We start from the raw sequence: 22,989 nt of genomic DNA, 5'->3' as shown, positions 1-22,989 counted from the left end.
GACTGCCGCTTCACGTTCAGTGCACGGACCAACCGAATCCTCTCACCCTACCAGAAGGAAAAAGTTCAGCAGAACTTCCAGAAGTGTTGATGGCTTGCTCGCTTGCATGCATCGAGGCGGAATCCAACACCTGGCATCCTTCTCACGTCGAGGTCCACGAGGTCCAATAGTAACGCCACTGTCCTCTCGCAACGACTTGTGCTTGGCGGACTCCTCTAGTCCAAGTCCAAGTTGCTGATTGTGGCTGCTCCGTCTCGCAATCCATCCTCAATTGGAAGCTGAAGTACGAGCACAGCTTCCGAGACTGCACCTCAGCTGAACATTCAGGCCTTCACACCGGCTGCTCTTATCATTACAATGGCGTCGAGGTCTACGAGACTCGGTCTCCAGTTTACACAACCGCATCGGAGAGTGCTCTCTTCCAAAGATGTCTCAACACAATCACGACGAAATGCCTCCTCGGCTGCGCTCATACGAGGAAGTCGGCCACGTCTCGAATCCTCCAAGCTTGCACCACTAGCAGCAGCTCCTCCTTCGTCTACAAGTACACCATCATCCTTCTTTACTCCATCACTGTGCCGAACACGTAATGCATCGACGTCGACCGATCCTCCGCAAACCTCCTCCAGTGTCCTTGACTGGAATGCCTTCTTCCGCCTTCGCCAATCTCGACGACGGTACGCCCTCACCTCCTCGATCATCACCTCCGTAGTGTCAACCGGTAGCGCGATAACCGCATTCTCCGAACTGCCAGAGCTCGCTGACCAGATCACGAGATTGGTGCCCACTGATCCAGTCATCAGTATGGGAATCGCAACATTCGGAGCTACTTTCTTTGGATGGTTGATCGGACCAGCATTCGGGAACTCGCTTTGGAAGTTGCTTCACCGCAGTCGGCTACCAGAATTCACAATAAAAGAGCGAGCGTTCTTTGAAAGGATAAAGAAGCACAGAGTCAACCCCACCGGCGCCAGTACAAACAACCCGGTGCCGGATTTCTATGGCGAGAAGATAGCAAGCGTGGCTGGGTACCGGAATTGGTTGAAAGATCAGAGAGCCTTTAACAGAAAACGTGGCGGAAATTACTCCTCAACTGTGTAGACTTCAAAGCAGTCAAACCTGCTGTCTACAATGAGAGCTCTAATGGCCGTCCGGGACTCTTCCGCTCGACGACACGATTTGGCAGCCCAGGGTGCATTGGATTGCTGAAAAGGGAAGCTTTTTGCTGTGTAATACCATGAGTATCACATTGGTTGTACAATACTCGACACTCCGATATGATGAGATTGAAGAAAATGATACCCTCTCCGGAGTTCTCCATTCACACGAGTGTAATCAGATGAGGTCTAGACATCTGCCCGCATCTTGTGTGCCATACAACTATGTTGGGAGGCTCACATCACTGAATCGTGCTCAAAAAATCTCGGAGCAGTTGGGATGTCCTTCTGCGAAGGCCGGAAACTTGCATCGACACGCAAGTCCTGATGAAAGCCCAGACTGCTATCAGACCATGCCACATGCGTCGCCCACCGGATTCCTGGCTCTCTTCTAAGGCAAGCATTCATCAATGTCGACACGGACGGTTTACAGTGGCAAAAATACAGTAACAAGGGTGGAAGCTGTTTCTGCCAGTGCTTTGCTCGGTTATAGACACGTACGACAGCACCGAACACATCTTGATCCATCCGGGTGTAGCACGCGCTTGGTGTTCTTTTTCGCTGAAGTATCCCCGACATATCCTTGGAGGCTGTTACGGAGTACATACCTACAGTAGGTAGTATGCTAGATCACATCGATGACATCTGTGCTTGCTTGTACGGAGACCTTTCCGACGCAGCTACACAATAATCCCAATAATATTCGTCCCTCCTCTTAAATTCCACACTCGATGCCTGTGCATTATATTTCCCGGGTCCACTGCTCGTAGTACCGTTCGTGTAGAGTTCCAGCCTTGCCTGTTGCACATGTCTGATGTTTCTCACGTCTATCCGGCAAACTCTCGGAAGCATGGTCATTGAGCCTAGCAAAAATGCACTTTTCAATTGGTAGGAAATTCTCCGGATGATCTACCGCCACTCTGTAGACGAATGAAATTCTGGACAATGGTAGAGCCAAACCCGCCAAATGCTTCTAGCGGCAAACAGGCCGGATTTCCATCCTGTTCTTCTCTTGTTTGATGCGCCATTTTGATGTCAATGCTTTTTATTTTCATTTGACCATTCAAACCCCTGGCTTTTTCCCAGACCATGATCTAATCAATGACCAGGGCTACAGGCCGGCGAGCCTTGCTATATATTCACCATGTATCCGCGAACAAGACTGGGGGGTAAGTCTGAAAGAGGTAATTGAACAACACTTCATATCTCATCTCCGTTTTCTCTTTGCGTCAGTTTCCTTTTGTCCTTTGATGATCACTTCGTCTCGTTCCATTCATTAAGATATCTATCTCGAAGCAACGTATATTCGACCACCTACCAGAAATACTCGTACCGACTTAAAGATCATCGAATTCGCTTACATATATCGACCTTGGAAGCCCTGTTGCGTTGCTGTCCATGTTGTTCCAGACTTGTCAGTGGGTACCGGAGCTTAGTCAACACCTCAACATCCTCATCCACCAGGAAAGGGCCTGAATCCAGTCATCAAGCGTTATATCAAACTCTCTTTGATCACGTATTCCAGAAGTACAATTTGATCAATCATCGCCGTTCTCACATCAGCACGAACAATAAGCCTCTGTTGCCGATCTTGAACCTCCGGCTCGAGCCTTCTTCTGGCAGGACAATATTGATACAAGACTCTGATCGAATCCCACTCGAGTACACATAAGTCTAGGGGGTAGAACATCGACCTTAGAATCCGCCATGTCGGAAATCTTCATTCTGGGCTTCCTGCCCGACTCTGAGAGCACCACACCCCTACCAATCCACTGGTCCATTCTCATCTCTCCTGTCAAAGGCACAGACACCTGCTCGGAGTCCCAACCCCAACCCAAGTCCAAACCACGGCTCTTCCGGCATAACAACTCCTCCCACAAGCAATCCCCAACCGACACCGCGCTCTTCGACATGCACGACCACCAACTCCGCCAACAACCATTCCCAGTCCCCAGCCCTGCCTCCTCATCCACCGACCTCGATACCTCGTCTGAAACAGCCACCACCACCGCCGCAACAACAAGCATCGCATCTTCCATACCCAATCACCCTCTCCGCCTCGCCATCCGCATCGCCCTGGCGACACACCACTCCCCGCCATCGAAACTCGCTCCCAAGCTCTCCACAATCCTCTATCAGACACCCACCTACGGGCCCTCGGACGACTGGCTGCGCGCCGCCCTCGAACAACTCATCTCCGCCGACATCCTAGAGTCCGACGCCGACATCTACAAGGCCTCCTCCATCTTGGACTTCATCCACGCCTCCACGGCCCAACACGCACAGGACCTCTCCTCCTCCTCCGGCCGTGTCGTCGATTTCGACTACTCAGCCCAGCTATCCCGCACAGCCCAAGTCAAGGCGATGTTCAATCAGCCGCGCACGTCTTCAAGAACGCCCTCGCCCTCCGTATCCTCTACCATCAAAGACGAAAAGGCCAAGGACAAGGACAAGGCCAAGAAACGCTTCTTGGGCTTCTGGCTTACCCATGGCAGCGGCGGCCACGACCACCATCCGCAGCGCCGCTGCGCGTACCAGCCGCACCCCTGGCAGAGACAGGACGATCCATATGGCGGATTGATGTGAGTACTCACGCCCCCCTTTCCAGTCACCTCACCTCGGCGCGCCAGTCGCTCGCCATGCCAAAAGTTTTACATTCGTCAGATGTTAAGACGTGCGTGTGCGGCAGGGGTGGTCGCGTACAAAGGCGGCAGATGTACACACCAAATCCGTGGGAAAGAAAGGATGATCCGTATGGGGGCCTCATGTGAAGATCGAGGCCATTCCCCCAAACGGTTACAAATTTTTCGAATATATTGTATGAATAGTAATTTGCAGCCGTCCTAACTGACCCTCAATCCTTCCTCCATGCATCCCAGCTCCATGTTGTAGATTGGTTTGATGCAGAATTAATTTCAGAACCATGCTACGTATGGCTTACAGCTAGGGCTAACTTAGTAGAGTATAGATAAAGAAGCATAGGAAAATTGAGTCCGGGTTTCGAGGCATACCGGTTGCCTGGATGGATAACCCCTGCACATATCATCCACATCACCACTCGTTACGCCTGTGACATTCCTCAATCAGAACCCCCTGTGCGCCTGCTCCTCATCCTTGGACGAGTGCATTGTACGTAGACAGGCTCAGTAAGCCTGGCCCGGTGGACTTTGCGCTCGATGCTGCTGGGTAGGAGGCACGTACGCCCCGGGGATCGGCACAGCATCGTACGTCTGCTCACCCGGCGCCGCACCAACATGGTCGTGCAACCTGTCCTCTGGGGGCGGGGACATGGGCGGTTGCGGGGGTGGCGAAGACGTCAGACCTTGTCTCTGGAACCCTTCTGCCGACGACATTTTCGGCGTCGCGCTGTGTACCTTGATTGGTGGTGCCTGCAATCTGAACGGCGAAGTCGTGGTATTCGACTGCGGCGACACAGATGCAAACTGCATCGGGGAGCCCGTACGTCCGTCCGCACTCCGTGGCGAGTGGACAGATTGAGCCATGTGCGAAGGGAATCCGGGCGTGCGCGGTGTCTGGATGCTCGCAAAGCCCGGCGTGTTCGGTGCCGACTGCGTGCGCAGCTGAGCAAGGTACAGATCGGTACGGGCACGGTCCCTGGCGTCCATCGATTTCCTGAGCCTGTTCTTCGACCAGAAGCGGTAGAAGACGATCCCGTAAATCATGATGACAATGACCTCGACAACGACCTCAATGATGCAACAGATTAGAGACCAATCCTGGAGACGGCAGACGAGCGCGTAGTGTACGTCGTCCTCGAATAGCTGGCGTCGTTTGTTGTCCTTGCAGCTCCAGCCCCAGAGATCGGTTCCGCCGCCATTGGACTTGCTGCCGTGCAAGATGCCGGCTCCAACCACCCACATGACAATGCTAAACAAGAACCAGCCGACAGCGAACATAGTGTAGTAGACGGCGACTTTCTCGGCTCGACGGTGGCCGCCGCGGCAGTATGCAAAGATGACGATGATCGAGAAGAGGAGCGAGACACAGGCGATACTGAGAACGACTATCTGCGGCCAAGTCTGTTGCTTGGGCGCCCATGCCGTCAGGTTGTTGCGGGGCGGTATAGCTTTAGTGGCGTGGAAGATGGTCAGGACAGTACTCAGCATAGCGAGGACGATGAGTGAGCAGGAGAAGTTGACGCCTCGTAGGACCATTTTGGCCATTCGAACGCGGGTCTTGACTTTCTGTGCGAGAGGTTAGTCCGGTGCTGTTTACCATCTAACTCACGTAGGCTGTCGTTTACATACCAGATCTTTGGCTTGCTGTACTTCAGTCTTTTCTTCTTCCTTCTCTAGCATCTGCTCTTCCCGGAAGGTCGGGCTCAGAGGGTTCAAGAGCCTGTTTGATGTGCCCGGTGTCTTGAGGGCGGATTTGAGAGGCGCACCAGCTGCTCCATTGAGGTCTCCTCTGACAGTGACAAATTGCTCGACTGGTTGACTGTCTGCGATATAGCCGAAGCCTACATCTGAAGGTTTGGGACCGTCCATTCTCGGGTCCGCAAAAGGAGATTGATGTTCACCAGGTCCGGATGCCGGCGAAAAGACCGACGTTGCTTCGGCGAAGCGAGTTTTCCGAACCTGGTTCCCGACCGATCTGGTAGAAGAAGCCGTTGAATTTGTTCGGAGAGATCGAGTTGTCGCCTTGATTTCTGATTTTTCGTCGAAATCCTCAATGGCAGGGCCCGCCGTGCGAGTAGGTTTGGAGTTGGCGGTGATATCGATAGGTGACACTGGTTCGAAGTGGGATGGTGACATGGCTATTGATAAGACTCTGCTCGTTGCAGTGTGTGGTATGGCAGGGATTCCCCAGAAGAACCGGACTGACTGGCGCAGCAGGGGCGGATGCTGACGTGAGACGGTCAAATCCTATTTCAATATATACCACGTCGACTGCCTCGTAAATCGCTGTATCTCGTCTTTTGTTATCTTGTCGAGGACCAGCTCGGTATCATTTGTATAGACAATGATGAAGAGGGAGCAGATGGCTGAGGGAAAGCAGGTCGAGTAATAGGTAACCTCCTAGGTAGGTGGGCTGACCAGAGCGCTTGGGGAGATGTGATTTGATCTATTGGTAGAAGGCAGTGGTCGAGACCAGAGATCACCGTATTCGTCCGAAGGACGCTGGTTCAGTGCTGTGACTGTATGGCCTGCCAAAGAGTAAAACAAGTCTGGTGGCAATTGGCGCTTTGAGGTCGACGAATCGGCCAGGTTCTTGGATAGTCAGGCCCGCAACGTAAATGCAGGGCAGCACAGGGCTGGGGCGGTGCACAGCAGAGCTTGGTAGGAGTCAAAGAGAAACCGCTCAGCGAAGCCTGCGCGAGCTGGGAGAAAATATAACAAGTTGCGAGCTTGGGAATTGGAACGGGATGGGAAGAATGAGAGAAACGGTGAAGAAGATGTGGAAGCTTGTAGAGGAGAAACCGCAGTAGTAATGCTGTTCTTTCTCCGGTATACTATTTGATGCATTATTGCAAAATCTCCCGGGATGGAGACTCGATGGGCGCTTGAGTTGTCTAGACGCATGGTTGCTGGCCGTTGGATGAGAACGAAGCAGAGAGAAGATGCAGAAGATGGAAGCTGGGGGGGTGATGAAGTGGGATCGAGGAGGATAATTGGATGAGAAGCCTTATCGAAGCGCCGAGGCACCACGAATCAACAATCAGAGGAGCTGCAGTCGACAAGGGTTGTTTTCTTACGCCTTCTGCTCACTGGATGTTTCCTGTGATGGCTTCTGTTAGTTTTGATCCGCCTGCAGCGGAGGTGGAAAGACAGATGCCCGCGTTGAGGGCGAGAGGGTCTCGGCTGATCACCAAGGATGAAAGGGTCCTCGAATACTGTACCTGGGGGCCATGATGGGGGGGGGTTCGATACCTAGGCACTTAGCGCAGTCACTCTCACCCGCACTCTGGCGGCCTCTATTTTTGGACACTCCACGACAGTCTTGCAGCTGCCAGCTGTCAGGTACGGTGAAGCAGTAATTTTCTATCTTTGGACCACACTTAGGTATTCTTGGTCTCATCAATGTCATTCCGTTCACTAGGTCAGCGTCGGAGTACTCGAGGCACATTCATTCGGCAATCAGCTCGTATGTCGCTGCCCGTTCTCATGATGTCTGTTGATATTCTCTGACCTCAACATGCCACGGTAAGTAAGAGTATTCTCTCGTAGCCCACAGCTCTATCATGTTGATCCCGCAAGCTAGCTCTTTCTAGCAGAATGCAACAGGAGGTTCAGCACGAGCATACTGTTCCAATCCCTTGCCTCTCACCACTTTCTTAAGCGGCACATTGTTCATCCCGGACTTGTCTGCCAGTGGTAGCTTGATTGTCAAGACCTTCTTGGCCTTCTTCTTCTCTTCTTCTCGCCTCTTCTTTTCCATGGCTGCTCGTCGCTTAGCCTCCTGCAACTTCATCTTCCTGCCCTTTGAGGACATCATTTGGTTCTCCAGTTCTTTCGCAGTAGCAGCACATTTCTCGAGGTGGAATCGATCGTGCTCCAGTGTCACATCCACGCGCTCCAAACCATCTCCAGCAAGGTGAAGAAGTGGCCTGGCCCATCTTTCGGTCGTCTCGAGCCGGCATGGCCAATCGTAGATTGTCAAGTCGAGTCTGAGTCGTCGAAGTCCTGTCACCTGCTCCTTGATTCGTTCCAATGTCGCTTTCCACTGCGCATCGTGACGCAACTTCCACTCTCGGTCAGCCATCATCCTTGGTTCACTGTAGCCCTCATGGGTGAGCTCCAAGCTTTCGATACTCTTGACACCTGCTTCCCTGACACGATTGAGGAATTTGTTGATGACGCCGAATTTGTCGAAGCAAAATGTGGTCCGGGCATAGATGAACTCTTCCACCTCATGTTTCATCTGACGACAGGTGAAGAGCAGAAATACTGGCGCGGCTTCTCCCGCGAATTTTCCTGACAGTCGATAGCGGGGACATTTGATCTTCTTGGGACGTGGATTCTGCGCCTTGAGTTTTGCATACTCCTTCTGAGGATGGTTGCCGGAGACAATGACAAGAGTCTCTGGGACGACAAGATCATAGATCCTGTTCCTGATCTCCCCGGGCAGTTGGAAGAATGGAAATGGCTTGTTCGTTTGAAGGCGCTGCACGGTGGATGGCCGGACGCATGATCGGATGAGCAGGGTGGTGGAGGGAGGTTGAGGTTTGATAGAGGCAAGTGGAGGAAGTCGGGGTTGGACTGGTCGTCGCGTCTTCCGTGAAGACATGAGGTCTATCTATTCTGGGACGGTTTTTGATAGATAGGTGCGTACGTGATGAATGGGCATAAGAGGTACTTTGCTTGCAACCAGGAGCAAGAACGCTCGGAGAAGTTGGCGAACCAAAATATGACGAGGGTCAAAAGACCAGGTATGGTCTCGATGATTGATATGCTTTATAGACAGGCAGAAACGGTCACGTGTGGACGCCGTGCAAATTGTGAATCGGCAAGAACAATATGACGGAAGGCAGTTCTGATGTTTATTGTGCGAGTGCAGGAGTGAAGAGAAAAGATGAATAAGACTGAGATTCTGCCCCATGATTCACAAATGTAAAGATGTTATGAAGTCAAAGTGAAGCTAAGGCCCGGTCCGTGAATGAATGTCCACCACAACATCACGAGTAGGAAGTAGGAAGTAGGAAGTAGGAGGTCTGGGGAACACCAGGTCCAAGCACCTGATTCAGTACCATGCCATTAGCAATGCACTTAGAACCAACCTATTTACGCCTATCAATACAACCTAACGGGCGCCCCAAATACAATTGTTGGGTACTGTGATAGTCCTGTGAGTGCACAAGTAGGAGCCCCTCATTACTCGCTCAGAACCCCTCTAAGGCTGTTGAGGACACGATAGCTACCTTATGTGATCCCGGACGCTCACAGGGAAGCCCGTGATGGGTTCGACTTGCTGTACGCGTCGTTGCACCCACCCTTCAAGTTCGAATAGGTACCCATTTGTTCGCGCCTAATCCGTACCTGGCATTGGAATGCAAGGCTGAGACCTGCAACTCCCGACGACAGATGCATGTGGGATGGCAAGAGTGTTGATAGCCACACTAGTCTGTATATGGCATAGTACACGTTCGGAACAGCTGGTGCGGAGCAGATCATCCACAATCATCCTGTGTCGTAATTTTTTCTGCACGAGTCTCCCCACCATCGATCCGCCGAGCTGATCTGATGTGATGGGCCGGGCAGAAAGTTGAGATTTCGAATTTTGAGAGATACTCCAAGAACGAGACCCTATTGCTTGGTGGAGGTATCTGAAACTTGAAATCGTCATCGTACATGCTTTCACAGTGCTATCCTGCTTCCACTCCTCATACCTATCATTCTTCGCCAGTCTAGCCGCCAACGCTCACACCTCATATTCGCACCATGGCCTCACAAAAGATCGGTATGTCATCCTTGCCACGCTACCACATATTGCTATCCGTGAGTACAATCAGACTAACCTGATTAGCTATTTTGTCTGTTTACGACAAAACCGGCCTTCTCGACCTGGCCAAAGGCCTTATCAAGAACAATGTCCGTCTTCTGGCTTCAGGAGGTACGGCCAAGTTGATCCGCGAAGCTGGTTTCCCGGTCGAGTATGTCTCCCGCTACTATCGTATCGAATCACCGTACTAAGTGCATCACAGAGATGTCTCGGCCATCACAAAGGCACCCGAAATGCTCTCAGGTCGAGTCAAGACTCTGCATCCTGCTGTCCATGCAGGTATCTTGGCGCGAGATCTTGCTTCCGACGAAAAAGATCTCGCCGATCAGAACATCAACAAGGTCGACTTTGTCGTATGCAACCTCTATCCCTTCAAGGATACCGTTGCCAAGATCAATGTCACCATCCCTGAAGCGGTGGAGGAGATCGACATCGGAGGCGTCACCCTCATTAGAGCTGCGGCGAAAAATCACACCCGGGTCACGATTCTTAGTGACCCCAAAGACTATCCCAACTTCCTACAGGAACTCGACAAAGGAGACATCGTCCCAGAGACTCGCCAGCTATATGCTCTAAAGGCTTTTGAACATACCGCTGATTATGATGCCGCCATCTCCGATTTCTTCCGCAAGCAGTACGCTGGCAACGGCGCCCAACAGCTCTCGCTACGTTATGGCGCCAATCCTCATCAGAAACCTGCTGCTGCATATGTACGCAGTGGCAAGCTGCCATTCACGGTGCTCGGCGGCTCGCCAGGCTACATTAACCTCCTTGACTGTTTGAACGCTTGGCCGCTCGTCAAGGAGCTCAAGCAGGCTCTTGGTCTACCGGCAGCCGCGAGTTTCAAGCATGTGTCTCCAGCGGGTGCAGCCATCGGTGTCCCTCTGAATGAGAAAGAACGCAAGGTCTACATGGTTGATGACATTGACGGGATCGAGTCTTCAGGCCTCGCTCAGGCATATGCTCGAGCCCGAGGTGCGGACCGTATGTCCAGCTTCGGCGATGTCGTTGCCCTTTCCGACAAGTGCGATGTGCCTACAGCTAGGATCATTTCTCGCGAAGTCTCGGACGGCGTGATCGCGCCCGACTATGAGCCGGAGGCCCTCGAGATCCTCAAGAAGAAGAAAGCCGGCAAATACCTCGTTCTGCAGATGGACGAAACCTATGAGCCTCCCGCCCAAGAGAATCGGACCGTTTATGGCGTTCAGCTCACCCAAGGACGCAACGACGTCAAAATCTTGCCTAACCAGACCTTCAGCTCGGTCGTCCGCCCCAAGAATGCGTCTACGCTCTCAGATTCTGCTCTCCGTGATCTTACTGTCGCCACAATTGCTGTGAAATACACCCAATCAAACTCGGTCTGCTATGCCCTGAATGGTCAAGTCATTGGTCTGGGTGCTGGCCAGCAGAGTCGCATCCACTGTACGCGGTTAGCTGGAGACAAGGCGGACAACTGGTGGATGCGCTTCCACGAGCGGACGCTGTCAGTTCAATGGGCCAAGGGGGTCAAGCGGGCCGAGAAGTCCAACGCCATTGATATGCTCTGTTCAGGTCAAGTTCCACCTCAAAGTGAATTTGAGACCAAAGACTACGAGCGCAATTTCGCTCAAGGCTGTGTGCCCAAACCTTTCACGGCGGAGGAGAGACGGCAGTGGCTCGACAAGCTCAGCGAGGTGGCCGTCTCTAGTGACGCTTTTGTAAGTTTCTCCGTGGTCACCCTCATTCATTCGATGACCGTACTGATCGAATGCAGTTCCCCTTTGTCGATAACGTCTACAGGGCCGCCAGATCTGGAGTGAAGTATATTGCAGCACCTCTAGGGAGCCAGAACGACGGCCCAGTTCTCGACACAGCAGACAACCTAGGCATCAGCTTCATCGAGCAGGCAACGCGTCTGTTCCATCATTGAGCTGTTCTTGGCCCTGAGTAGGATACCACAAGGAGTTGGAAGGTCGATATTTCATACGATAGCCTGGGCAGGTAGACTCCTGCTGATCGAAAACGCCAATTCTTGTTAGACTGGGTGGCCCTTTCAACAAGAGTAACTTACAAAAATATCATGGTGAAACTTGGTCCTCCCCTTTCGAAGCGGAATCCATAACCTCATCCCCAAAAGCCGACCCAGTAATGACAATTGCATTACCATCATCCGTCATTCTGTTTTTGTCACGTGACCAAGTAGGTCATAGCCGCCGCGCATCAATTTTCGGCAATAACCGGGAAACCTGATCATCAACTCCGCCATTTAGAATCTTCGATGTCCCGTAACATAAGTTAGGCAACTACGCGGAGTCAGTCCCTGTGTTCGTCGACGCCAGACATCGCCGTTCGGAGTATCGAGCTGCATCTGTGTTTCTTTCGAACCTACCCTTTGTTGCCATCCTGAAAGAAACCCATACGAATGTGGTAGAGGCCTCAGCGAGGCCTTTAGATCGACATGGCAACCGCGTCTCCTCCGGAGAAATTGAAACCCCGGATAAGGGCATTCAAGGCATGCCAACGTTGCAATCACAGGAAGGTAAAATGCGATGCCGCTCAGACTGGTTTGCCGTGCACTCGCTGTAAGGTCGACGGAATTCAAGACTGTGCATTCATCTCTTCCCGTCGAGGCACTTATGATCGCTGGCGGTCGCTAAAACCGCAGTCCCGGACACCTCAAGCAATGTCCACGACAGACTCCCGCCTTGAAAGTGTATCGCCTGAACGAGATAGCCTTGGGGGCTCGGCAACGAGACAAGCTGCGAACAATGGCCTTCCAACTGCTCCGAGAAGCAATGCTTTGGCGGTGGGCTTCGAAAACTTCCTGAGGCAGGGCGACTCAGACGTGGAGGGACTGGTCGGCAAATATGGACTCGTCTTACTGGGGGACTCCTCTCCACTGACCTTTGCACTCAAGGAGCTGCAGCCTGACAAGAGGGACAGGCGGAGCAGTGGCTCCTCGGAGGCCATCAACAGCAACCAGGCTTCAAGCCCCCGTCGATCAGGTCACCCCTCACACCTATCAGCCGCTGATCTGACCTATATGCAAGCGAAAGGCGCCCTGACTGCACCGAGCACTGAATGCCTGACTGCGTTGATCCAGGCGTTCATTGACAAATTCTACCCGCTGTGCTCCATCGTGGATAGGTCTGAGTTTATGCGACAACACCAATCCCGAAACCTGCCGTGGATCCTTCTACAAGCGGCCTGCCTCATCGGCGCCACATACTGCGATGCAAACGTACTCAAGAAGGCCGGCTTCAGGTCCAGACAGGCTGCACGACGCTTCTTCTATGATAAAGCCAAGGTGTTGTACGATGTAGGCTACGAAACCAACAGTGTCGTCCTGTTGCAAGCTATCGTCATGCTCACCTTTTGGGGACCAGACATGAAGGGTTATTGGAACCCTTGCTCGTGGATCGGCGTTGCAGTCACTATAGCCGAGTCATTGGGCATTCACCGTTCAGCAGGCTATTCTACCTTGCACAAAGATAAAGGCTTGCTGAGAAGATTGTGGTGGACCATTGCAGTGCGAGACGCATACTGCGGAACTCTCCTCGGCCGGCCATTCAGAGTCAATATGAGTCACTCTGATGCACCGATGCTGACCAACGACGACTTTGGTCCGGATGGCGATACATCTACTGGCTCTGATGACCCATCCCAGCTCTACATGCAATATCAGATCCATTTTGCAAAGCTGTCTCTCATCTTACGACGCATTGTCAACACACGCTTCAACATCGGCCTCGACTCGACCACGCCTGAGACTCTCAGGGACTTACTGGTTCAATGGCGGTTCGATGTGCCTTCGTCAATCAACTGGCCAGACTATGGCGTCTCAACTTCGATTTTTGCAGAATGCCTCAAGATCTTGTACCACCATCATCTAATTCTCATTTATCTTCCACGTGGAGACTCACCAAATATCTCCACTGCTGGATTGGCCGACGCAGAGGCTCCGACGTCCGAGATTGCCGAGTCCGCGGCTCAAACCATAGCCTCAACATCGCTTAATTTGATGACGAGGTCTATGGTGCATTCTCTCCCGCAGGAAGTATTCCCAGCCTTTTTCGTCGCTGGGATCGTTTTCTTCCGGCTTATACGCAGGTCGCAGCCCCTGATCGCTCAACTGGGCCAAGCCGCCCTGGACAATTGCCAGATAGTCCTCAACGAAGTGCAAGATTGCTGGGAACCCGCCTTTTGGGGCATGAGGATCTTCGAATTCCTTCTTGCTGGGCTCAAGAAGAATGCCAGATCGGAGACTGCCACAGCCGAAAGACAGGACATCATCACGTCGCTGAGCAAGGGTGTAGATTTGGGGACGGATCAGTTAACAGAGAACTCCGCCAGCACTCATGACAGCTTCGCCTTGCACAATACCTTCGAAATGGGTCCGGCGATCCACAATCTTCGAAAAGCGGCTCAGCAGGATACAGCCTTGACAACGCAGCTATTTGATCGATTTCTGGACCCGGCCAACTATCTCATCATGCCAACATCTTTGGGAGGTGATCAGGAAACCTTTGATTTTGAAATGGCGGAATGGTGATCCATGATTAACGCGCCTTGAAAATTCGATTCTTAGTGCGGTACTGGGACAACGGCCCCGACCATGGTGCATCTACCAGCAACTCAGAAGTTCGCCAGTTGTACAGGATCTCACTCGGCGAGTATCTCGTCTAGAGCAAGGCTGTGCAAGCTATTGCATCTGCACGCGAACACATCTGAGCACCCCCATGCGCGTACAGCACGTTCCTCCCAGTATAGTTTTTGATCCTGCTTGCAAATTGAAATCTGGGTGATAAAACTCGATAATTTGTGGGCTGGCAGTACTGTCAACATGTAAAGTGGATTGATGTGCGACGGAGCCATTGGTGATGTAATATTACTCTTAAGAATGCACTTGGCGGCCCAACTGGGTTTGCGCCGAGTAGTAAGCCATACGAAGACCGAAGGAGGGTGATCTTTCGAGTATCAAGAGGAAGCGTAGGATTCGCAGTGACGAGGCTGAAAAGGACAGAAGGGCGCGAGAGAGTAGTACGTCACGTTTTGGTGAATGTCGTCTCGATGATTTGATCCTTCTTGGGCCCACGGACCTCATGCATCATACTCCAGGATGAGAGTCGGTCCGTGGTATGGTCTGTGGCCGACATCTCGAAGACGTAAGAGCTGCTGTAGTAGTCCTCGACGCAGAGGTGTCCCCCTTGACCGCGAAGAACTATATCGTGTTCAGAATTGGAGCCGTCGTGGTCGTCGAGAACCATATCAACCTTGTGGAACAGATAGTCAATCTTATCGGTGCCTGGCTTTGTAAACCAGATACTTATAGTATCGACGCCTCCTGACTGCTGTAATCGCCAGATATACTGCCGGGAGAAGGAGAATTTCGGAACACTTTTGTTTGGAACTGATGCGGGGGTGTCCATCTCGAACTCGCCCTGCTCACGGTAAAGGAGCTCAGCATCGGCAAGCTGCAGCTTTCCGTCGGCGTCAATGGCCGGAGATGGTTGTGTCTCCGTGAAAGTGGCTTTGCCCTTGCATTGTCCAGACGGCTCTGAAGCATTTGCGCTTCGTAACTTCCGATCCAGAAGCCAAGTACCTGCAAGTTCTTTGAAGAGGCGCTGTATCAATGCGTGCTGCGATGAGGAGCTCGGATCGTCCTTCTGCATGGCGTCTGAGTCGTCGCGCGGTGTCTGTCAGACGTGCAGGTGGCTGATCAGCGGATGCTCGCTCGTCGTGTGATGGACCGTGAATGCTGTATGTACATTCAGAAGGAGATGGCGGCTATGGCGAAATGGGGAGATTGCCTTGAGCGAGGTTCAGGTTCCTAGGTACAGGTACTTACTAAGCTGCTCGTGGCTGCTCCCACTTTTCCCGCCATCATACCGCTAGCAGGCTAGTATGGCTTCATTTAGGCACGCCTAGGGTACCGAGTTACGGGACTAACTTAGGTACTCCGTTACCCAGCCACGAGGATGCCTAGTTTGCCTAGTGAGCCCCCATCATGCCCCTACAGGGTCTGACACCTACTGTACAGTACCTAGGTGGGCACGAGTACTCCGTAGGCTCCCCGGAGATGTTCCATCAGGGGTCACCATGCGGTTAGGTCAGTGGCTGAATATGACCCTCCCTCGCCTCCCGGGCAGCTTGGCGCCCAGTGATTGGCAAAAGTGGGAAATACGTCACAAACAGTAACTAGACTTGTTCACAGTCTCCTCCTTCGGATACTCGGCGAGGTGGTTAACGCCTTACTCTTTCAATGGAGTTTCGTCAGGCAGACTCTGTCCGTTTCCATCACTGGTCGCGGCCTTGACTACTGGAGGTATTGCATTTCGGAATGCTATCGGGTTCAGAATGGCGGATTCCGATGCCAAACCCCATGATGACCAGATACACGATACGGAGCCATCCCCAACCTCAGGTAATAAACGGCGGAAACGCGCTGTGAGGGCCTGCGATGATTGTCGCTTCCGCAAGATCAAATGTGATGGTCTCTCGCCTTGTGAACCTTGCCGCCAGGGAGGACGAAGTGAGTGAACGATATCTGCATTACTCTAATCATGGCATCTTAACAATCATACGCAGTTTGTACATACACCTCAACAGTCTCGCGCAACACTGATCCGCGTCTGAGAGCCAGAGTCCTTGAGGATCGGCTCCGTGTTGTCCGGGCAAAATTGGAACAGATCAAGCTTGGGAATCTCTCGCTCGAAGATGCAGACCTCGACACCGTCCTCAACACTCGCGACGGTGGCCTTCTGCCTTCCGACGACACCTTCATCCAAGAAACCACCCCCACTGACGACCAAAACAATGGCCCAATGCTGGACAGCATGATGAGTCGCTATGGCCGCGTGGAATCTGGCGATCCATGGGCAGCCAAGTTCTACGGTGCACCTTCAGGTGCTGCATTCCTCCACCGACTGCATGAGTTTTTCGGAACCAGCAATAGCCCTCCCATCGCCTCAAATGACTCGTCGCCATCCGCCATATCTTTGCTATTTGACGCTCCATTGCCTACTGATCGCTCTCTGGACGATGCACCACCGATTGAGCCCTTGCTACCTCACCGAACAACCGCTGCTGCTTTGATCTCTGTTGTCTTTGCACATGCATACCCGATCTTCTTGTTTCTCCACGAGCCGACCTTTCACGAGATGGTCGACCGGATCTACACCAAGGATCCGGTCCAGTACGATCGTGACGACCGTGCTTTCCTTCCACTGTTCTTCCTCGTCTTGGGCCTCGGGTATCTCTTCAGTCAGTCCGAACATCAGAAGCACGGGTGTCGACAGGCTGTTAGTCAGGCGTAAGCGATCCCGTCCCTTCCCCCCAAGATATCTTTCTGCTGACGGAGAGACAAAAGCATGAGACACTACCTTGCGGCGCGCAAGATGGTCGATATTACAGCTTGTCGAGACCTACGGTCACTCCAAATTTTGTTGTGCTACACTCTATTCCTGATCTCAACGGCAAGAATGGCCTCCGCTCATGCCTTCCTTAGCCTGGCATGCTCGTCTGCCCTAAGGTTAGGTCTACACCACCGGTCGACCCATGACACTGCGCTCTCCCGGCGAGATCGTGACACCAGAAGGAAAATTTTCTGGACCATCATCAAGCTCGACATGTATCTGAGTGCAGTCTTGGGCTTGCCGGCACTGATAGACCTGCGGGACGTCGACCCCGCCATCGACTTGACCATAAATGAGGCCATCCATGAAGCGACCTCGGGCCTCCCGAATCGAGAAGCCATCCTGCTCGGCGGCTCGGCCAAACATTTGGAAATCATGCGCATAATTTCCAAGGCCATCAAAACACTCTATCCGATGCCCTCAACAGACAATGACATACCTAATAAAAGTGGCAATATCTCCGTGAGTATAAGAAGCCTTGAAGAAATCGAGGCACAGTTTCGTGCTTGGGGTGAAAGCACCTCTGAGCTGTTGGCGAAAGGAGACGATGGCTCCGCGGATTTCGTGCGGTATGTGTTCCAAGACCTCTACCCCGTTCGCTCTTGCTCTTGTACTCACATCAGATGTGCAGGCTGAAATATGAGTTGGAGATGACGTCTTTCTTTGGTAAAATCGTTCTCTACCGCCCTTTTCTACACTATCTGGCCAAATCGTCCGACGGGCGCCCGACGGCTCAGAAGGCGTCGCAGCGGGCGCTCGCGTGCATCAGAATTGCCTCGACGGCCATTACTCGATCCGAGGCTATACAGCAGCTGGGTCTGCTGCGCCCAGCATCATGGACGTCGATTTACACGACTTTCCTGTCTGTGGTCTGTCTGGTCTTCCTGATCGCTACGAGGGAAGGCACGACAAATCCAATCGAGGCGTGGCGCAAGGCAGAGAGTGGCATATGCCTGCTAGCGTCGACCACATGCCATGAGACTGGTTCCAAGCAGTGTCTGGGCATTTTGAAGGTGAGTCGGTCTCTATTGCAGGGGGCGCCCATGGGGAGTCTTGAGTCTCCTTTTGGGATTCGCGAAAATAACGTTGTGTCCAGGAACTTGTTCGTTGTCTGTCTCACACGGTGGACTTCGACATCAATGAGATCGAGGCCACGACCAAGCGTGTCTGCTCCATTCACAGTCCCATCGAACAACTCGAAATCCGTGCCGGGAGACCTGAGGCGCCCGGTCCTATGCCACAAGCCTCCGCGTTCACGGGACCAGTTGAGGTACAGGGCCTTGTCGATGAGGCCATAGGTGTGCCCGGACCCTGGTCGATGACGGGCTCGCAGTTACACTTCCGGGGTCAGCAACCCGCAACTAGTGTGCAGCAAGACGCCTTCCCATACGATCCAACCATCTCACTTCCGGCGCTGAGCTTCCCTGCCATGGACAGCAGTGTATGGGATCCAAGCGCGCAGGATATTAGCCGAGTAAGCATTGACCCCTTTCACTTCCCGTTCACAGGGGTGAATGGGAGCTTAGCCCCCCGGTTTGCCACGAGCGTCGCCATCGCTGACAATCCGATTATAGGCGACGACTGCCACCACAGCTGTCAGTGATGAACTGGTCGACGTTCCTACATTACAGCATTTCAGTTGGCCTCACGACGGGATCACCGAGAATTATTTCAGTGATATGCTTGGATCTACTGGGCTTGACAGAAGATCTTAGACCGAGTTTCTTGCTGTCTGAACACTATCACGCGATTGTTCCAAAATGCTTGGTCGCAAATGTGTATTGAATATCGTACAAGGCGGAACTTGCAGCGCAATGTCTTCCAAGAACTACAACTTCGCTTGGAGAGTTCTGCAGACCTGTTAGGAGTAATGACAGGGTCAGCATTTTTAAGTTGCCTTCGCCTCGCGCCTTGTCAACTGTATCAGCCAAGGCTGAAATAAGAACAGAACTGATTTCAAAAAGCCGAAACGTCATTCTGCACGGCAGGGGTGGCTTCGTTTGATATTTTTAGGTTCTCGTCGAGCCAGAAGTTGTCGTTGCCAATGGTGGTGGAGTCCGTGGGGAAAGCGGCCATGCCGGCAGCGGCAGTGAGGTCTTTGACGTCAAGGGTGTCCAGGAGATTTGCGGAAGGGCTGAAGCAAGTTGCAGCAATGTCGGACAACTGGTCTGTCCAGCTTGACATTATCGGCCAAGTGTCGCTGCTCTGAGAGTCGCTTGAGTTGCGAGAGATAGACGGGGGCTCAAAGGTAGTGTCGCAGATCGAGATGCCGCCCTCACTTGGGGATGTGGTCTGTTTCGTTGTGAACTCCTATAAGCCATTGGTGTTTCTTGTTAGCGGGAAATTCCTTGCTTGAACTAGGGCCTTGTATGTGACTGGGTTTGTGTGTCTGCAAACGTACCTTCAAGACGGCAGCGCACCTCTCTGCAATGAAGCTCGTACTGCTCAGCTCCGTGAACAGCCACACAGCCCAGTTGACCGCCTCCCACGCCTCATCTACCGTCGCGCCACCCTCGTTACTTAGAGCGAACATGAGCAGCGTCATGGCTGAAAACAAGGTCATGAAAAGACTCAGCCAGTAGGGAGCAACAGCGTAGCCTCGCTGATGCAGTTGGCGTACGATCCAAATCACCTGCATCGCTGCTTTTATGCAAGATGATGCACAAGCGTACGACCGCATCTCTGCTTCCGATCTTGCTTTGGTGCCCATGATGTGGTGCAGAAAAGGTCTGTACAAAACCAGCTGAACATGTGCATACGCCAGCCTGAGCCGCAGATGGACGCTAGATGCAAAATTAGCAGTGTACCTCGTAATTCTTCGCAGCCCTTGTGTGAAACCTACCAGATCTGGTCGTATCCATAGGATCCATTTTCTTCCGACATAGAAGGAAGAGCCCCGTACCATTCAGCGAGCTCGGCCTCGATCTGCGAGAGTTTGGCCCCGTCAATGCGTCGGTATCGATTCTGTTCCGAGGCCTGGATGTTTACCGGGCACAAGAAGTCAGCCACCTTGGACATGATGCGAAGGAGTCCGATGTGGTGGTTGACGAGCGATAAGAGGGGCAAAGAGGGTGGTGCTACCGAACTATTCTGCTCCTGGACGGTGTCCTCGGCTGCAGAATTGCTAGGTAAGACTTGATCGCAGACGCTATCCGGCATGGTGCGTGGCAAACCCAAGACATTGGAAAGGTAAATATCCATGGTGCATAGAGTCCAGTACACACGCTTCCTCGTCTCAACCTGTGCGTAATCGAACGAGATAGGAGTGTATTCCCGATGGATGCCCATCTGTGCGGCGGACCCTGCAGCCAGTGCTAGATATGAATAGCAATGTGACAATCTCCCCGAAGCTTGAAGGTACATGATCACGAAAATGACAGCTTGCATTGTCGTGAGATCTCTGCACTGAGTCGGGTCGATCATTGCATGAGCTATCTGGAAGTAAGTGTGACTGTCTGGAGATCAGAGACTGTTCTGGCAGCGCAAGGGCAAAGGGCAAAGGGCAAGGGGCTCGGGAGTAAACTCACTGAGCAGATGTGTTGATTTCACTTCTTTCTTGTTGGCCAAAGACGAAAAGAGATCCGACCGCCAGCGCTGCATAGAACAGCGCGAGAAACTTCACGTCTGCCTCCCCGTAGTGGTCTCTATCGGTGCTGTATATGCGCTCAACCATCTGGTCGAAAGAAGCCTTGTCCACAAAGGTCATAAGGCAGCAAGCATCGTTCAGAGCTACAGTGGCAAGATTTTGAGCGAGAGCCTTTTCCGGTAGAAACCACTGAATAAGAGGAAATTGTCTGCACCATGGGACTGATTGGTCGAAGATCTGTGTAGTATCGAAAGTAGTATATTTGGTCCCGGCAGGCACAAATTGACGACAGTATGCGTGGACCCGCTCTAAGAGTGTGAGGCCAGCGTAATGGCCATGGTAGCTATAGCTTCCGTGCCTGTCTTGTTGGAGCAAGCCGACCCCGTCAATCATGGTTTCTAGAAACCCCTCTGGCGAAGCATCTTCCTGGGCTTCGATCTCTCCACTCGACGAAGGTGAGAGCAGTGACGGTCGGCGTAGCTCTGGCAGATCGGATACTGGTAGTTCCTCACCCACCGGCACGAGTTGGCTAACTAGCTCTGTCAGTCGCTTATTCTTGGTCTCCAACGCCCGGACATAGTCGGCCATTGAAGCCCTTGGGCATCGAGGCTGATCGTAGGTGCATTCTGAGAGCACGTCAGTTGTCTGCTCTGGACAGTTACAACGTTCAACAGACCTCTGCTACCCTCTTCGCACAACGAGCAGGGCTTTTCGCCGGTACATTTCGTCTTTCTTGCTCTGCATTCATCACAAGCTCGCCTTACTCGGGGCTTCTTTCTTTGTGAGGGTTGTGTTTCGTCGCAAGAGCTCTCGCTTTTTCTCCTCGTTCCCATTTGGACGATATGGTGGACACAGGAGTAGTTCGATTGTCACGGTTTCAGTTAGGTAGTTCCCACAACATACTTTCCGTAGGAGTTGAAAAACATCATATATATGTACTTACCAAGATGCGAATGCTTTGCATCTTACATCATGTTTGTTGAGGAAAGGGCGAGCCAGCCTTGGCCCAAACAATAGAAGTCGCAGTGCCGATCCTGCAGACCCTCGTCATGTCTACGTGGACTCTTACCCATTTGTAGTGCGTACAGGCGTCGCTGCACCGGTACTCAGATCCCAAAACAACTTTGCCATGTGGCCAGGACGGGATTGACGGGATCAGAACCAGCAAAGCTTAAACGGCTCTTGGGCTTCCTGTCGTTGTTTGACTGGGGACGCAGGCTGGAAGCGAACACTGGGGTGACGTACTGTGGAGTGCCCGAGTGCTATTCAGTACCTGGTTCCTTGGCCGATGGGGCATGACCGCCACGAATAACGGTCCAAAAGAGCATGCTGTTTCTTCCGGATATGCATCAATTAACCGTTTTATCTCTGGGACGCCCGGCATCGTCTACGAGGTATCAACCTCTCCGGACCGTTAGTAGTATTCTTCCAGTAGTGCGCTGATAGGCTGGCTGATACTGGCGTGAGCTTCGACAGTGCACGAAGAATGAATAGTACAGTTGCTTTGCGGATTCAACTGCCCACCTGGGATTCCGTGCGACCCGTGTGCCTGGGACCTCGAAAGCACAATTTATGCAACGAATGCAAGCGAGCGTCGATCCACCTGCCAGGCAAGCGGCAAGAAATGCCTGTAGAAGCTTGAATGGTCATTCGGTCCTATGATGTTGTCGGCATCGTAATCCGGCGTCTTCGCCTCCTCCGGCAGGCTTACCATGGGGACGGGATCGTATTCTAGTAGTGTACGAGTATGGGCTAGTTATATAATAGTAAGCCGGTTTTGGCAAGTGTTGACAGGATCTACACTGCACCTGCCAGGCATGATTGTAAGGTGGCTTGATGGTAAGGCGGTCCGCCTTGCCGGAGAGAAACAATACTCACGAGGTACGATTGTGGAAGGGACGCGGATGGATATATGTATGACCTTGCCATATGGAGTACTCCAGATCGAAATTCAATATGGAGGTCCAGGTGTTGGCATCCGATATATGATTATGGTCAAGTAGAACCAGATCGGAACTTCACTCCATTCCATAAGTTTGCCATTCTTCCCATGCCCCCCGAGCATGGCTCATCTTCTGAGATCCTACCTTGAGATGTGACCGTTTTGTTCCGAGTTTCGGACGCAGTCGCAGCCCTAGTACTAGGCGACGGCTTGGTATGAACCCTTCTTCAGACCCTTTGCGCGTCTCTGGTTCACGTTGCAGAGGTCTGGACGCCAGGCCCTTATTCTTCCCACCAGCACATGTCTGGTGAAAGAGAACGCCGGTTGCCACGACAGAAGTCGGGACAGTACGATGAACACGGACTAACTCATTAGCTCGTCGGAAAGGGCCATCATGGCTTCAAGACGCGAGACCTGTACACGTCTGAGCATGCCGACTAGCCGCCGGCT

The 22,989-nt window shown here is 52.5% G+C and overlaps 10 protein-coding genes across 10 annotated transcripts; 5 read left to right on the top strand and 5 right to left on the bottom strand.

Moving 5' to 3' along the window:
* Positions 1-84: 84 nt before the first annotated feature.
* On the top strand, positions 85-1,853 carry PV05_09455 (uncharacterized protein). Its single transcript, XM_013455796.1, has one exon. The coding sequence runs from the start codon at positions 358-360 to the stop codon at positions 1,099-1,101; it is 744 nt and encodes a 247-aa protein (XP_013311250.1). The 5' UTR covers positions 85-357; the 3' UTR covers positions 1,102-1,853.
* On the bottom strand, positions 1,228-1,870 carry PV05_09454 (uncharacterized protein). Its single transcript, XM_013455795.1, has one exon. The coding sequence runs from the start codon at positions 1,761-1,763 to the stop codon at positions 1,395-1,397; it is 369 nt and encodes a 122-aa protein (XP_013311249.1). The 5' UTR covers positions 1,764-1,870; the 3' UTR covers positions 1,228-1,394.
* Positions 1,871-2,251: 381 nt separating this feature from the next.
* PV05_09452 (uncharacterized protein) lies at positions 2,252-7,011 on the top strand. The gene has a single exon (XM_013455793.1). It carries the CDS (start codon positions 2,865-2,867, stop codon positions 3,741-3,743), a length of 879 nt encoding a protein of 292 aa, XP_013311247.1. The 5' UTR covers positions 2,252-2,864; the 3' UTR covers positions 3,744-7,011.
* PV05_09453 (uncharacterized protein) lies at positions 3,774-6,701 on the bottom strand. The gene is made up of 2 exons (XM_013455794.1): positions 5,426-6,701; positions 3,774-5,362 (listed from the first exon to the last, which is right to left on the bottom strand). Exons 1-2 carry the CDS (start codon positions 5,930-5,932, stop codon positions 4,301-4,303), a joined length of 1,569 nt encoding a protein of 522 aa, XP_013311248.1. The 5' UTR covers positions 5,933-6,701; the 3' UTR covers positions 3,774-4,300.
* A 140-nt stretch (positions 7,012-7,151) lies between the features above and the next one.
* Positions 7,152-8,705, bottom strand: PV05_09451 (uncharacterized protein). Its single transcript, XM_013455792.1, has one exon. It carries the CDS (start codon positions 8,403-8,405, stop codon positions 7,386-7,388), a length of 1,020 nt encoding a protein of 339 aa, XP_013311246.1. The 5' UTR covers positions 8,406-8,705; the 3' UTR covers positions 7,152-7,385.
* Positions 8,706-9,335: 630 nt separating this feature from the next.
* PV05_09450 (bifunctional purine biosynthesis protein ADE17) lies at positions 9,336-11,755 on the top strand. Its single transcript, XM_013455791.1, has 4 exons — positions 9,336-9,575; positions 9,642-9,768; positions 9,820-11,314; positions 11,371-11,755. The coding sequence occupies exons 1-4, from the start codon at positions 9,557-9,559 to the stop codon at positions 11,524-11,526; spliced, it is 1,797 nt and encodes a 598-aa protein (XP_013311245.1). The 5' UTR covers positions 9,336-9,556; the 3' UTR covers positions 11,527-11,755.
* A 148-nt stretch (positions 11,756-11,903) lies between these two features.
* PV05_09449 (uncharacterized protein) lies at positions 11,904-14,901 on the top strand. Its single transcript, XM_013455790.1, has one exon. The coding sequence runs from the start codon at positions 12,055-12,057 to the stop codon at positions 14,146-14,148; it is 2,094 nt and encodes a 697-aa protein (XP_013311244.1). The 5' UTR covers positions 11,904-12,054; the 3' UTR covers positions 14,149-14,901.
* Positions 13,479-15,357, bottom strand: PV05_09448 (uncharacterized protein). The gene has a single exon (XM_013455789.1). It carries the CDS (start codon positions 15,266-15,268, stop codon positions 14,642-14,644), a length of 627 nt encoding a protein of 208 aa, XP_013311243.1. The 5' UTR covers positions 15,269-15,357; the 3' UTR covers positions 13,479-14,641.
* Positions 15,358-15,838: 481 nt separating this feature from the next.
* On the top strand, positions 15,839-19,314 carry PV05_09447 (uncharacterized protein). The gene is made up of 6 exons (XM_013455788.1): positions 15,839-16,128; positions 16,185-16,908; positions 16,966-17,580; positions 17,643-18,024; positions 18,108-18,485; positions 18,586-19,314. Exons 1-6 carry the CDS (start codon positions 15,954-15,956, stop codon positions 18,724-18,726), a joined length of 2,415 nt encoding a protein of 804 aa, XP_013311242.1. The 5' UTR covers positions 15,839-15,953; the 3' UTR covers positions 18,727-19,314.
* PV05_09446 (uncharacterized protein) lies at positions 18,968-21,185 on the bottom strand (the record flags this gene model as incomplete). The annotated part of the gene is made up of 4 exons (XM_013455787.1): positions 18,968-19,321; positions 19,413-19,794; positions 19,854-20,462; positions 20,539-21,185. The coding sequence occupies 4 exons, from the start codon at positions 21,183-21,185 to the stop codon at positions 18,968-18,970; spliced, it is 1,992 nt and encodes a 663-aa protein (XP_013311241.1).
* Positions 21,186-22,989: the final 1,804 nt, after the last annotated feature.

This window comes from Exophiala xenobiotica (genome assembly GCF_000835505.1).
Source record: "Exophiala xenobiotica strain CBS 118157 unplaced genomic scaffold supercont1.6, whole genome shotgun sequence".
NCBI lineage: Eukaryota > Fungi > Ascomycota > Eurotiomycetes > Chaetothyriales > Herpotrichiellaceae > Exophiala > Exophiala xenobiotica.
Note: the sequence above shows the minus strand (reverse complement) of the source record. Positions and strands in the feature narration are given on the sequence as shown.

Bases quoted from the DNA above. Each gene is read 5' to 3' on its own strand.
- PV05_09455 (XM_013455796.1), top strand. From the start codon at position 358: ATGGCGTCGAGGTCTACGAGACTCGGTCTCCAGTTTACACAACCGCAT.
- PV05_09454 (XM_013455795.1), bottom strand. From the start codon at position 1,763: ATGTACTCCGTAACAGCCTCCAAGGATATGTCGGGGATACTTCAGCGA.
- PV05_09452 (XM_013455793.1), top strand. From the start codon at position 2,865: ATGTCGGAAATCTTCATTCTGGGCTTCCTGCCCGACTCTGAGAGCACC.
- PV05_09453 (XM_013455794.1), bottom strand. From the start codon at position 5,932: ATGTCACCATCCCACTTCGAACCAGTGTCACCTATCGATATCACCGCC. The intron at 5,363-5,425 runs GTATGTAAACGA...CCTCTCGCACAG, and splicing joins TACAGCAAGCCAAAGATCTG to AAAGTCAAGACCCGCGTTCG.
- PV05_09451 (XM_013455792.1), bottom strand. From the start codon at position 8,405: ATGTCTTCACGGAAGACGCGACGACCAGTCCAACCCCGACTTCCTCCA.
- PV05_09450 (XM_013455791.1), top strand. The intron at 9,769-9,819 runs GTATGTCTCCCG...AGTGCATCACAG, and splicing joins GAAGCTGGTTTCCCGGTCGA to AGATGTCTCGGCCATCACAA. The intron at 11,315-11,370 runs GTAAGTTTCTCC...GATCGAATGCAG, and splicing joins CCGTCTCTAGTGACGCTTTT to TTCCCCTTTGTCGATAACGT.
- PV05_09449 (XM_013455790.1), top strand. From the start codon at position 12,055: ATGGCAACCGCGTCTCCTCCGGAGAAATTGAAACCCCGGATAAGGGCA.
- PV05_09448 (XM_013455789.1), bottom strand. From the start codon at position 15,268: ATGCAGAAGGACGATCCGAGCTCCTCATCGCAGCACGCATTGATACAG.
- PV05_09447 (XM_013455788.1), top strand. From the start codon at position 15,954: ATGGCGGATTCCGATGCCAAACCCCATGATGACCAGATACACGATACG. The intron at 16,129-16,184 runs GTGAGTGAACGA...AATCATACGCAG, and splicing joins TTGCCGCCAGGGAGGACGAA to TTTGTACATACACCTCAACA. The intron at 17,581-17,642 runs GTATGTGTTCCA...TCAGATGTGCAG, and splicing joins GGCTCCGCGGATTTCGTGCG to GCTGAAATATGAGTTGGAGA.